This window comes from Raphanus sativus, unplaced genomic scaffold (genome assembly GCF_000801105.2).
Source record: "Raphanus sativus cultivar WK10039 unplaced genomic scaffold, ASM80110v3 Scaffold2855, whole genome shotgun sequence".
In the NCBI taxonomy this organism is placed as follows: Eukaryota; Viridiplantae; Streptophyta; class Magnoliopsida; order Brassicales; family Brassicaceae; genus Raphanus; species Raphanus sativus.
The window spans coordinates 1-13,438 of NW_026618162.1; the positions used below are offsets into that span (position 1 = coordinate 1).

At 33.7% G+C, this 13,438-nt stretch overlaps 1 protein-coding gene and 2 pseudogenes across 1 annotated transcript; all 3 read right to left on the reverse strand.

Moving 5' to 3' along the window:
• Positions 1-2,150: 2,150 nt before the first annotated feature.
• Positions 2,151-3,571, reverse strand: LOC130506068 (peroxidase 1-like; annotated as a pseudogene).
• Positions 3,572-4,902: 1,331 nt separating this feature from the next.
• Positions 4,903-7,848, reverse strand: LOC108819108 (uncharacterized). Its single transcript, XM_018592099.2, has 9 exons — positions 7,402-7,848; positions 6,753-6,800; positions 6,612-6,671; positions 6,127-6,210; positions 5,931-6,035; positions 5,710-5,823; positions 5,512-5,612; positions 5,300-5,411; positions 4,903-5,216 (listed from the first exon to the last, which is right to left on the reverse strand). Exons 1-9 carry the CDS (start codon positions 7,753-7,755, stop codon positions 5,088-5,090), a joined length of 1,107 nt encoding a protein of 368 aa, XP_018447601.1. The 5' UTR covers positions 7,756-7,848; the 3' UTR covers positions 4,903-5,087.
• Positions 7,849-8,584: 736 nt separating this feature from the next.
• LOC108821247 (uncharacterized) lies at positions 8,585-11,988 on the reverse strand (annotated as a pseudogene).
• Positions 11,989-13,438: the final 1,450 nt, after the last annotated feature.

Consider the following 13,438-nt stretch of genomic DNA (forward strand, 5'->3'; position numbering starts at 1 on the left):
TTTCAAGAATATGTTAAACTGAAAATTTTGAAATGATCATTGACTTTGTTGCCTTCTTTTGCTATATGGAAAGTCTATGGACTTTTTTAGAAAGCAACTCTTTTTCATTCCAAGTAAAATAGTATATACTCAAACCAAGCTCTGTTGTTAAACCTCAAAATAATTATTATAGTAAATGCAATTTGTAAGAAAATAAATATAATAATAATAGTTTGTCATGTGTGTTACACACGTTCTGGTTCGTCGCTTGCATAATCTTTATTCCTCCTCATCCTCATTTAGTTACCACTTCAACCTTTAATTTGTCAAAAATCTATCCATACTTAAAAAATTTGGAACTCCCAAACAATTTTTGAAAAAATATCTTGAACCTTGCGAAAATAACCCTAGAGGATATATTTGAATTTTACGTTCTTGTTTTGAATAAAATATACGTAAAAATTAAAATCTTTGAAATAAATGAGAAAACCAAATACTCAGCCAGATAAATCATTTTGAAATCTCTTTTGATAATCATACATTCTAATTTAGCTAATATTTCGTGGGAAAAAGGATGTTATAAAAGAAGTTAAAAATCGTGGTTCAAACTAAAACATGTTCAGTTTATTTTGGAATGAACAAATCAGTCACCACCAGTTTTGACAGACATATCATATGCTATATCTCCCGCGGGAACATGCTTTAGAACTGATTCTGTTTCTTTTTTTTGGCTTTATAGTCTTTTATGTTGTTAGTTGTCTGACAAAAAAGTGCAGTCTTAAATTCTGGAGCATAAATATTGGTGGGGATTTGAGAAGTTTCTTAGAGGGACAGGACCACGAAACGTAGGGACCCAAGAGAAAAAAGAAAGAAAAATCTCTTATTTAAAAGACATCTTTTTACTGAATCTCAATTAACAAAAAACAAAAATAAAATAAAATAAGTTCTTTAGCTTAGAAACTTTTCCGAATTTCACCGATAAAGATGCTCTTAACCTATATGAGTTTCCAGTTACTATAAAATTTAGTAATTTTGGTTGAGTTTCTGAAATAATATAAGAACGTTAACGTAGGTTCCACATACTCTGACATTTTATAATTAGCCCTTTTCAACTTTGCGAGCTCTGAATTTATTCAAATTCAGTTTCTAATGAAAATATATTTTAATTATTCATTCTTGGATAGCTTTTGTTTATATCCCTAGACATTATTAATGCCACCACATGTCTTTTTTACGATCGTTTTACACAAAAAATGTGACATATCTATTAACATTGATGACATGTCATATGGTTAAATATGACATATATAATTTTATTTAATGCTGATATATATTTTTAGAAAACTTTTTAGAATATGGCAATAATTCATATATTACATTTAATGTTGACTTATATTTCTTGGTAATTTTTCTGAGTAAGGTAATAACTCACAATCATCACTAAAATAAATATATTCAAATATGATATTTTTAATTTCAAAATATTATTTAATTTTACTTTTATAATTATACAATTTTTATTATCTAATTTTTAAAAAAAATTGCATTTTAGAAAAAAATCATAATTTTTATTGTAATACATTAGTTTCTTTTAGATATGTATACATTTTATAAATATTGTTTAGTTTTAATTTTTGATAACTATACAATTTTTATATGATGTTTAGTAATTTTGTACAAGTTGATTTAATACATCTAACCAAAAGAAATAGATAAAAATTTATCTAAGATTCTAATTTTAAATATATACATATATATTCTAAATATAATTTAAAATAAAAAAAAATATTTTCTCTTAATTTATGCTTAACTAAATGATATTTATATTAATTATTAGTTAAAAATAATAAAATATATAATATTAATAAATTTTCATTTTTAAATATAATTTAAACTTTGAAAAAAATTATCACTGCACATGTTGCATGAAAACACCTAGTTACTTATTAATATGAAACTCAAAGATAAACATTAGCTAGAGAGAAAAACATTTTATTCAAAAAATGACTGTTATCTAGTAGATAACATTCGTCAAAGGAAGAAATACATTATTACACATTTCGAAATTCAAAGGTAAAGAACTTCCATGGAAAAAAAAGATTGATGAAGGAATTAAAAGACCATAATAAGCAAAAAAAAACGTTTTAGAACTTCGATCATCAAGTCCAAAGTTAGTTAACGAAAGCGCATCTCCTCCTAATCTCTCCCTTCCTCCCGGTAAGAATTTGGATGAAACCAAGTTTAACCATTGAGTCAGAGAAATCTCTTTCGAAGGAAGCCCCACGAGTCACAACCTGCGTCTGAATGTAGCGCTTGGTGACAAAGTCATTGAGAAGTGCTGAATCAGATATGAACAAACCCTTCTTCTGAGCCACAATGTTGAAGTAGTGAGAGTCAAACTTCCTGGCACTACCTGGGTCCATATCCACTGGGGTCCTTACATCAGTTGGCTTGCACCTTTTCTTCAATGCCCTAACGTAGCTAGGGTCCATCGCTGGGTCAAAGTCGCCTCTACCCGTAAAGTTATGGATACGGCTGCTGATGAGACCGCAAGATGATACACCAATGGTGTGAGCCCCTATTTAATAAATCACGTTAGTCAGATTGATATCAAGACCCCTCCCAACGAGAACTTGAACTTATAATCCCTTATACACCTACTAATAATCTAAGAGTATCAGCTACTAGACCAACTCTGTTTTTCAGACAAACTCTTTGTTGGTAATTAATATTAATATAGTTTTCTATGGAAATACCTGAGAGGACAACTAGGTCTTTACTGTTAAGACCCTTGACAAGGAAGTTCTTCTTCAGTGTCTTTACGTCGGCAAAAGGAGATGGTAAGTTAGCCTCGGAAAGTCTCGAGATGCGTCCGTCTCTACGCCCCAGTGGAACAGGCCACCATGGTCCTCTTATCTAAGAAAAAAATTAATTAATCCATGTGCAAAACAAGTTTAGTACGTACAATAAATATTATTGCATGGTTTTGTCATGAGAAAACCACTGAGAGTGCAAAATGTTACCACTGCAACAGCGTCTCTAGCGACCAAGGCAAGAACATCAGCGCAAGAAACAACACCAGGACACTTCCTCTCGAGTGCTGACTTGACAGCATCGACCACTTCGTAACCTCTTAATGACAAGTTGGGGGAGCGTCTCTTTCCGCATCATTGTTTGGTGATTTCAGAAGAACGGAACCATCACATCCCTAATTTAATTAAGAGAAATTACACCCACAGAAAAATATATTATGAAGGGACAATTACTATATAAGGGACATGCATGAGCCTCTCCACTCATGACTTATTACTAAAACATAAAAATTCAAGCAAAACTATTAACTTACTCTGACAAAGCAGTCGTGAAAATGCATTCTCAGAAGCGCAGCAGCAAGAGTTGGCCTGCGAGAGACGTACTGAAATGTGACACGGTGGACAATGGATTCCATTTGTGGACACCTGAAGCGGTAGTAGTCTAGGTCAAGATCACCCTTCAAACGTGGGTTCCCAAGCGGGTTCCCATATGGCTTCGCAACTGAAGCTCCAACAACGCTAAGAAGAACAACAAGGGCAAACAAGTTCTTGAGTGCCATTGTTGTCTCTCTTCTTTGTTGAGTATTAAGCTGAGTTTAAGGATGAAGAAAATGGAGAAAGTCTCAGGGTTTTTATAGATCAATGGAGGGGTTTTGAAAAGTTTCATTGCCAAATGTCAACATAGGAATTACATATCATAATACCAATTTGCAGTTATTAATAGGTTTCCTTTACAAAAAAAATACTATGTTTCTTGGTAGAATTTGAAGAACAATACAGGCCTGCACGATTTTTTTGATTCTTTTATGATGCTTAAATACAAACTTATCAGGAATATATAACACATAAAAGTTTTGAAATATGATCAATCACTCATTCATTCATCACTTTTGCTCTATAGTATATATAAGGCTATTGACCTTTTACAAAGCAACACACAGTTTTCCATTCTATAAGTAAATAGTATTCTCAAACATATTCTCAGTCTTCTGCCTCAAAAATAGTTATTATATTAAACTGCAATCTGCAATAAAATAAAGAGCTAAAATAATAACTAGTTTGTCATGTGTGTTACACACGTTCATATTCTTCGCCTGCATCATCTTTTTTTTCTTTCTCTTCCAACATTTTCTCAAACTCTATTGTCATTTACTTATTGAACGTATTATAGAAGTTGATCTTCCAGCTAAACAATCATTTTGAAAATCATTTGCATGTTCCTGAATAATGTGAGTGAATACTAACACCTTATACGGCTATACACGTACAAATACTCATTATGATCATGCATCAACTATGTTAAAATGTTGATACATACAAACAAATTTCTTTGTTATATTTCTTCTATCAGGGAGATTATGTAGCATAACCGTTTAATTATAGATAACAAATTTATAATTTGATACATAAGTAACACCAACATGAGCCATGTAAATGACGTATCTTCATAATCATTTAGTCCAAAAAAAGTTTTGATGTTTAGTCAACTCACATATACTTACTATACAAGACTGGCCCAAAAGGGATGGGCAAAGGGCCGAGATCTTTGTTATTTACATAATCTGCTAAAGCTCTTTTCAGCACTAAAAAAGGACTCAACAATTATATTTACGCAAGTGCCAAAAATCTTTCTATATTAACCAAATTGCACCGAATTTTTGATATTGATAAAATATGCGCAATGGTGAAGACTGGTTCAGGCTGAACCGTTCAGCACAACAATCTCAAACATAAACAAGTGTCTTCTCTGAGTTTGCTAACTCCATGGAGAAAATGGGTCGGATCAATGTAAAGACTGGTTCAGCAGGAGTGAGGTCAGAAGGCAACTGTGCCGTTGCAAATAGTTAAGGAGTGCAAAATAGAGTGTGTTGGGGGTTTAAAGTATGTAAACTATCTTCAATAACAAAAAGCTTTATTATTATGAAAAATTTCATCAACCAACATACAAAAGTAAAATAAAAGAAAGAGAAAGAAAGCATAAAGACTGTAAAATGTTGTTAAGTTTGTGTAGTTTTCTTTTGTATGGCTCTCAGGAGAATGAGGAGAGAAAAACTCTGCCCAACATCACAATTGTTTTCACCTTCTTCTTGCAAGAAGTATACCAGTAACTATAGCTGTCCCTGTAACTGCAATCGCCACTGATGATATTATCCTCTTCACTGTAAATACTGACTCGTCGCTCGGTATCTCCATCAAATCTTTCATCTGCACAGTTCCATGAAATTATGTATTAAACCAAAAAACGAAATGAACTCCTTGAGAATTAAGAGACTGGCACAAGAACAAACCGTTATAGGTTGCTGCCAATTCTTCTTGATTCCATTAATATGCCCTCTACCGATAACTGCCACAACCGAACTGTGCTCACTTGCAACTCTCAGCAAAGAGGATGCCATGTACCTGAGAATTTCATTTGTGTTGCCACCAATCATCATCATGAATAAGCCAAGCTTAGGCGAATTTTGATAATCTACATAGAGAGGGATAAGAGAAGACTAACTGGTCTCGCTCATGCACAAGTGTATCCATGAGAGATGGAAATTCCTTGCTCATTTCTTGAATCACCAAAGTCAGCATATCCACATCGTCCATTTCTTTCAACTGAAGCGACCACAGACAGAGATATCCAGAATCAAGATGACTAGATATGATGAGTCGCATTGAATTGTATACACAAAATGTATACAGTAAGACTTACCATTTTGTCGAGTTCTTCAGCGCTCGGTAAGAAGACGGCTTGAAACAGCAAGGAGTATAGAAACTTTACTTTGTGCCACAGAGGCATCTTTGCCCATGTTCTTTTTAACGTGATCTGCGTCGCATAAAAAAATTATATATTGGAACTATGTTAGAGGATGCAGTTTAACTCCATCATATCATATATAAGAAAATGCTATGAAATGTGGACGAACGTATCACCTGTACAGGACGATCACCAAGTATCACCTTGCCTCCATATTTAAGAGCCTCTTCGTATGCCACACGAAACTCAGCACCAGGAAGAACCTCAAGTTGACTGGCGATCTAATAACAGAAGGACATGATGTAAATTTTTGGATCGGAAAGTTAGAGCTTCTACAGAAAACAAAAAACATCTTGATTTAAGGAAACTTGCCTTTGCAAGAAACCATCCATAGAGTATTCCGAACGTGTTCTGTTTCTGCTTCCAGCTTTCTATCATGTCAGACATGGTTGGAATCTAGAGACGCAAAACATAACACACCATTTCAGAATAAACAAAAGGGCTAGAAGAGTTAGAATCATGTATAAGTAGATGGATCTCTGATGTATCATCAACAAAGCATAGCATATAAAACAATTGAAGTACAATTAAACAGGCAACTCTTTTCCAGCAGACAATCTAGAGCTCATGCATCATTTGAAAGAAAGGAATCCTCTGTTTTTGTGATTAACTAAAGAAATTTTGGCATCCCTTTTAATTGTTAATATAGACATCCACAGCAAAAAAAAAAAGAAAAAAAAACTATCATCTTCGACCAAAAGAAACAACGATGCAGATTCTTTTACAGAACCTCACACAATTGGATAGACGGCCATAAAATGTGAAAAGCAAACCAAAATAGGAAGGAAGAAGCGAACCTTCAAAGCCTGAGGCTTGAGAATAGACAAACGGCTTGAACACAACTCCACGAAGACAGCCTATTAATCATCAGCCACTTGCTTAGACACAAGAGATATCAAACTTCCGTTCTCAGTGAACATCTAAAAGAAAAAACGAACCTCTGGTTTCAAGATGCTGATAACTGCTTGAACTTCTCGACATGATTCCTGTAACCAACAGAAAATTGCAACGATATTGAAGGATTACCCCCATGATGAATGATTGAATGCTAATAAAAAACAAAGTAAAGAGCTAAAGCTTAAGTTCAAGTACTAAAACCCATCCAAAATCATATCTTTCTCACTTTAGCAACTTGCAAGAAGCTAGGGGTTCCTTACTCAATTCCTAAAACCCTTTAAGAAACTTTTCTTACACAACCAAAAACAAACACTGTCCGAAACATTTACATCTGAAAAATACATTTTTTAAAAAGATTTGTCGAAATTTTGACATGCAATTCTCCAAATGATTGAATGCTAATTAAAAAAAAAGGCATAGAGCTAAAGCTTAAGTTCAAGTGCTAAACCCATCCAAAATCATATCCTTTTTTTTTTTAAATTACTTTAGCAACTTGCAAGAAGCTTAGGAGTTTCTTACTTAATTCCTAAACCCTTCTTCTTACACAACCAAAAAACACTGTCCGAAACATTTACATCTGAAAAAAACATTTTTAAAAATAGATTTGTCGAAATTTTGACATGCAGTTCATCATTCTTCCAAAACCAAAAAAACAGATCCTTTCCGCAAAAAAAAAGAAAGAATAATTACCTTCGAAACATGAGCAGTCCCGATCAAATACACATCGCAAGATCCGCTCTCCCCTGTGGACTCGCACGTCAGCATCACAACGCTTTTCGCCAATTCCTCCGGCAGCTCCGCCTTCGTCGTCGATGAACCCTCTCCCTCTCCCTCTCCACCGCCGCCGACGATTCCCTCGCCCGCATCGCCGCCGCTAACGACGGAATCGGAGTCTTTGTATTCTTCTTCGTCCTCGACGGCGTCCTCCTTCTCCACATTGACTATGCTGTCGCTCAACGAGATGTCGCCGGTAGGTCTGGAGGAGTGTTCTTCGATGTGAACGAAGTCCTCGCCAGAGTTAACAACCTCCGCCTCCGTCGACATCGAAATCGAATCGAATCGAGGGGGGGGGGGGAGATAAGATTTGGGATCACGCAATTGGTTTACTGCTAGTAATGGTGAGAAAGTCGTCTAATACCTGAGACAGATTATGAGCTTAAGGTAACGCTTATTGTTTTTTATATACTATATAGTTCCGTTTCCTTAAATTAAATACGTAATTAACACTGATCGAAATATGATTTAATCCGTGATATTGACCTTTTTAATGTTTAAACGCTAGTTTTTAATGGGCTAAAATTTAAAAAAATGCTGGAAGCCCATTATGACATATGTCAAAAATAGAGAAAAGGTGATGGAAGCCCATTCTTATGGTAGAAAACAATTTTTTATTTTGTTTTTCTATTATCATTTGTACAAATAGAAATGTCAAACATTAACTGACTATTATTAAATAATTTAGTATTAAATGTGAATCTACATAAGATATTGGAATTATTGGTTACAAATTGTTGATCTAATAATGTTAAAAAAAAGACTTGAAAAGACTAAAACAACATGTTGGATTCTTATCTTGTAATAGGCGTAAAACATCAGTCTTACAAAGTTATATATTAGGATTTAGGAGAGAATAATTTGGTAGCCACTCTTTAGATGAGTATTCTATATTTTTTTGTCGAAATGCTTTCTCCACTGATTCTTTTCCTACCATTCAAATCTCTTTCTCTACCATCATACTTAATTTCTCGTTGCATGTTCATAGGTTCACCATTCAAATGAATACTTGTGTTTTAGCAGATTGTTACGGCCGCCGGTCTATAATGAAATGGTTACAAAAACTTAAAAGTTGAAAGGCAACTACTAACAAGCTGAGTAACAGTTTAATGCAGTATATAGTATACAAAAAAAATAACTAAAAACTCTATGGCAACGACATTTGTTAAATTTGTATAGCAATGTAATAAACAAATAAAAAAGAAGGTATCAACGTTTGTTAAATTTTTAAGCCCTTTCTCAAAAAAAATTGTCCTAGCTATGGATGTATATAGATCAACTCATCTTCTTTGCATTCTCGAATTCCAATTTCCAATACTTTTCCACCGTTGAAAGAAGTTGGTAAGATATCACAACATTGTCTTCTGGGAGCCTTCAACTACCACAATCCACAACCAAAGAAAAGAGTAATTTAATTACAAAAAATAAACTTAAAATAAATAGAAAATGTAAGATGTTTACGTACGTAATAGTATTTGCAATGATGTTATTTCAAAATTCCAACACATTTGATATTTCATTTTTAAAACTTTAATGTTTACACTTTAAAAATTCAGTGATAGTTTTAAGCTTAAACGTCAAAGTTCACTCAAAATCAACACTGAAATGGATTTTTGAAAGATTTTATCATCAACTAAAATCACATAATAAATATTCAAGTTATCAAACTTATCTGAATTATTTTGAAATTCTCTTGCAATTCGAAACATCTTAATGTATACCCAAGCATTTATCTCTTAGAAGAAAAAAATCCTTTTCCAGGCATTTATCTTGCACTTCTTGTAAATAATATGTGACATTCCTAGTTTTATTGGTACCTAATTTCAGAGTAAAGGGATACATATCTATAGGGAAAACTTTAGTAATTGACATTTCAACAAATCACTACTAATCTAGGAAATGATTTTCACAGATGACCAAAACTTCATTATTTATCCTATTATCCACATACAAACACAATATCTCTAATCCAAAACCAAATTCACAAAACTTAGACAAAGTATATTGCTTACTTGTCTGATATCGGGATCCAACCTTGTCGAAAATACTCTAATCTCTTCGATTTTGCGAGGAGATGAAATGGGATCGTACGTGCAATTCTGGTAAGCTTGCTTGTACACACTTTTAATAGTTCCATCACTGGGAGAAGAAGAAACATGTTCCATGAAGAAAGTGACAGGTCTTTGGCATGGATCAGGATGAACATCTCTTGTGTTGAATGTGTACACACTTGCCAACCCGCCTGAATTTTTCCATGGTCGGAACGTTTTTTGTGTCCTCAAAGCATCCCGTAGAAATAAATGCTTACTCTCAATCTAATATTAGAGACAAACAAAGATTATTTTGAATTAATAACCTTAAGTTACATGTCATGCAAAATCATCTATATAGTTAGGGAAAACAATATTAACCTGAACGGCATAGCCCCAGGAGACAGAGATGGTCCAAGAGTACCAACGGTCGTAGCAAATGGAGACTTGAAATATACGGAGAGGATCAAGTTCTATGGCGGAGAAGAGGTGGCTGACGGCAGAGAATGTGGTTACGTTTGGGAAAATTGGATCAATGTGGACTATGTGGTGTAGAGACACCAACGGTCTCGTTGAATGTGATGTCAATATTCCCAATGCATTTCCTTTTACATCAAACTGATTAGATTGAAAAACGAATTAATCAATATTATGCAAAAATTAATCACTATTTATTTTTTTGGTAAAAACTGAATCACTATTTATTTTTAAGAAGTTAGAAAAAAACCTGATGAAAGCCAGGCTCATGAGACAATCCAACTCCAAGCTCAAGCACACAAGCATGAATCCTAGAGTCTCCTCCGTATAAATGTGGATACCTTTCGATACAAGAATCGAAATTTTTAGCTAAAACGTTAGCCAACGAGCTGCTTATAGCGATCCCTCCACCGCCAAATGCCATGTCGTGTCCGAACAATGAGTTCTGGTGATAAATCTCTGAGCTTGCTCCTATGTAATACCATGATGTGTGGTCGTATTTTGAGAGCGTTCTTGCGAGGTTTTCAGGGATAAATATTGTGTCGTCGTCTCCAAATACGTACCATCTTACTTCCTCTGAAGAAGTATTAAACATCCTTACTGTTTCTAACACGCACCGAGCGATCCTAATCGCGTTTCGGTCACCTTTTCTCCAAGTGTATCTGTTGGGTTATGATCAATAATTCAATGGGCTGATTCGATTTAGTTATACTCTATTTAGAAAGTTAAAACCAAAATAATAAATAGAAATATAATTTTTAGTCAATCCTTTCTTTTGCCAACTTGTTTTTAACTAATCATGTATCATATCTTGTTGTTAGACATAAAGTTATTGTTGCATTTTTATATAAAAAAAATAAAACCTAACCAATATTTTGTTTTTCACACAAAAAGGGTTTATGAAGAGTTTCTTGAACGGAAAAGGGTCTTGAACCTGACACACAACTTTAAAGCACGACTTTGAGTAGTGGTTTAATAATATTTTTGTAGTTACAAAAATCGCACTCTGGAGAACTTCTCACTAAATCTTGTGTATGCTTAGATATAGCTGCAAATGTAATAACATTTCATAGAGTTTAGAAAGTTTGAGTTTAATCTCCAACCAAGTTGAGATTTGTATTTTAGTTTAAATAATAAATGGATATAGTTAATCAATAAGTCTTTCTACGATTTTATAACTAATAGCTAGAATATTAATTAAAATTATAAAATATCATGAATACAAAAAAAAACATATTTTAGAAGGTAGGTGTCTAAGAAAATAAAATAATAGGCGTCACAGCTAAATCAAGGCCCTTGAATAAAATAATATGCCAACCAACCTGATTTTTAGATAATGGTGATATCAATGTTTGCTTAGTTACCTGAACCGTGATGTATCTTCGGAAACACAAATCGGAGGAAGGAGATTAGAATCTGTATCGTTCACCAAAGACGACAAGGGACGGTCAACAAAGACACAACCTCTCATTCTCTGAGCATCCCACCAAAGCTTAACATATTCTCTACGTGCAGGCCACGACTTAGTGCTCGATCCGATCCCAAAGACGATGTGATCGATCTCTGTTAGGCTCTGAGATTGATCTTGAGAAGATAAGAAGTAGGCAAGTGTCTTTAGGTTGAAACCTTGATAACGAGAGGGAGACAAGAAGGTAGACCAACGATGCAAAAATAGAAAGTAGTATGCAATATATCATACGGGTCGAGATAGTTGAAGAAGAAGATGAAGAATGAGCTCTCGATATGCGTTGAAAGAGACACATTTCCTCAGGGGTCGAAAGAGAGGAAAAAGTATATGAAGAAGGATAATTTTGGTCTACTAATACCTTTATATAAAAATAAATAATGGAAAGATCTCAAAATGAGTTATGGTACGAAGGTGGATATATTAAAATGGTGGTCACTGGTCACGGTGGCTTAGTTATACGCGGTTGTAGCGGTAGCAGAGGAAGGTTGATCCTAGGGAGAGTCTTAATGGATTTAAAATTGGTTTATATCAATGTAAGGAATAAAAGTAGCCTAACTATTTTAAAACCAGTTGTGATTTGGCACGTAAGCTAATAAGGCGTAGAGACAAAGGAGACTTATTAGATTATTTGTTCTATTTTTACTTAATATAGAAAATTTTATTTGAGTGTAGGAGTTGTTTTGGACTCATACGTACATTAATTAGTTGTTTGTTTCTCCACTTTACAAATTATCAATTTGAAGTTGTACAACAAATTTCTTGACTCAACCTTCTATTCGACTAATGCGATGAACTTAGCTAGTTGCATACATTTTAAAGGTATCGAAGATATATAGTATGTGTATCTAATGGAATTCAGTTTCCATCACAAAAATATATTCTGCTCTATGAGATTAATGATGATATATTAAATTACTAGATATGTTCGTTGACAAAATTAAATTATATATTTGTTTAGTAAATGTGTAAGGAGATCTCGTTCCGAAATTTATTTGGGTGAAATATTAAAGATTACAGATCTAACTAGTTCAATCGAGTTGTCCGGTTTTGTTTGTTTTTTAATATTTTCTTGTTAGCATATTAGATTACACATTAAATATAGAGAACAGACGAAACATGCAAACGTTTAGTAACGTAAATGTTGATGCCTTCAACATGTGCAATGTCACAAGATCCGAGCCATAGGGAATACTTACTTATATTTCCTCACGAAATAGTTGAACTTTGTTAGTTTCAAAAAAAAAAAAAGTTGAACTTTGTTTCGTGGAAAAATGATTTAAAGAACTTGAAAGAAAAATTTTGGAATGACATGAATCTGCAAAAGAAGTGGTTAGTTAGTGTTTAGATATATATATACAACTTTTAAAAAATTTGCCATTCATTCGGATATTACAACGCAAAATCTCTGCAGACTTTGTATTTGCTTCCCTGTAACCTAGCACCGCCATTTATCCGGTATACAGGCGATGCTTATTCCGATTGTTCATTTCAGGTTGTTTTCTTTAAAAAGTCTCTTGTTATTAAAACACTCAAAAAGATTTGGGTCAAAAGGAATATGAAGACATGGGCTTTTAAGCAAACAGAAGATCGATTGGGCCAACAAAGAACAACCAAATCCTGCACAAAAAAACAGATAAAAGAGTTTTTTTTTTTTGCTTATTACCAAGATTTAATGAATGGCTGATCCATCCATAAGTGGTGTTACGTTGTGCAAATTGCTAACTATACGGGTAACAAGAGGAATCTATATAGCATAGCAAAGGGTTTTTCTATTCGTTATTTTTCTAAAATAAGGGGTTATCTTTTCGTATTTTCCTAGTTAAGTCTTAAATGAGATTATAAAACCTAGCTACCCTTCAACGTGCAACAAAAATATGATCACTACCTTCCAGTTACGTAAAAAGATAGATGTTATAAAAAAAACTAGCTACCCTTCTAAACAACACTTTATTTCCCTTGTTTTTATTCGATTGTTTTT

Bases quoted from the DNA above. Each gene is read 5' to 3' on its own strand.
- LOC108819108 (XM_018592099.2), bottom strand. From the start codon at position 7,755: ATGTCGACGGAGGCGGAGGTTGTTAACTCTGGCGAGGACTTCGTTCAC. The intron at 6,211-6,611 runs GTTCGCTTCTTC...TTGCGTCTCTAG, and splicing joins TCAAGCCTCAGGCTTTGAAG to ATTCCAACCATGTCTGACAT. The intron at 5,217-5,299 runs GTTTGTTCTTGT...GGAACTGTGCAG, and splicing joins ATTGGCAGCAACCTATAACG to ATGAAAGATTTGATGGAGAT.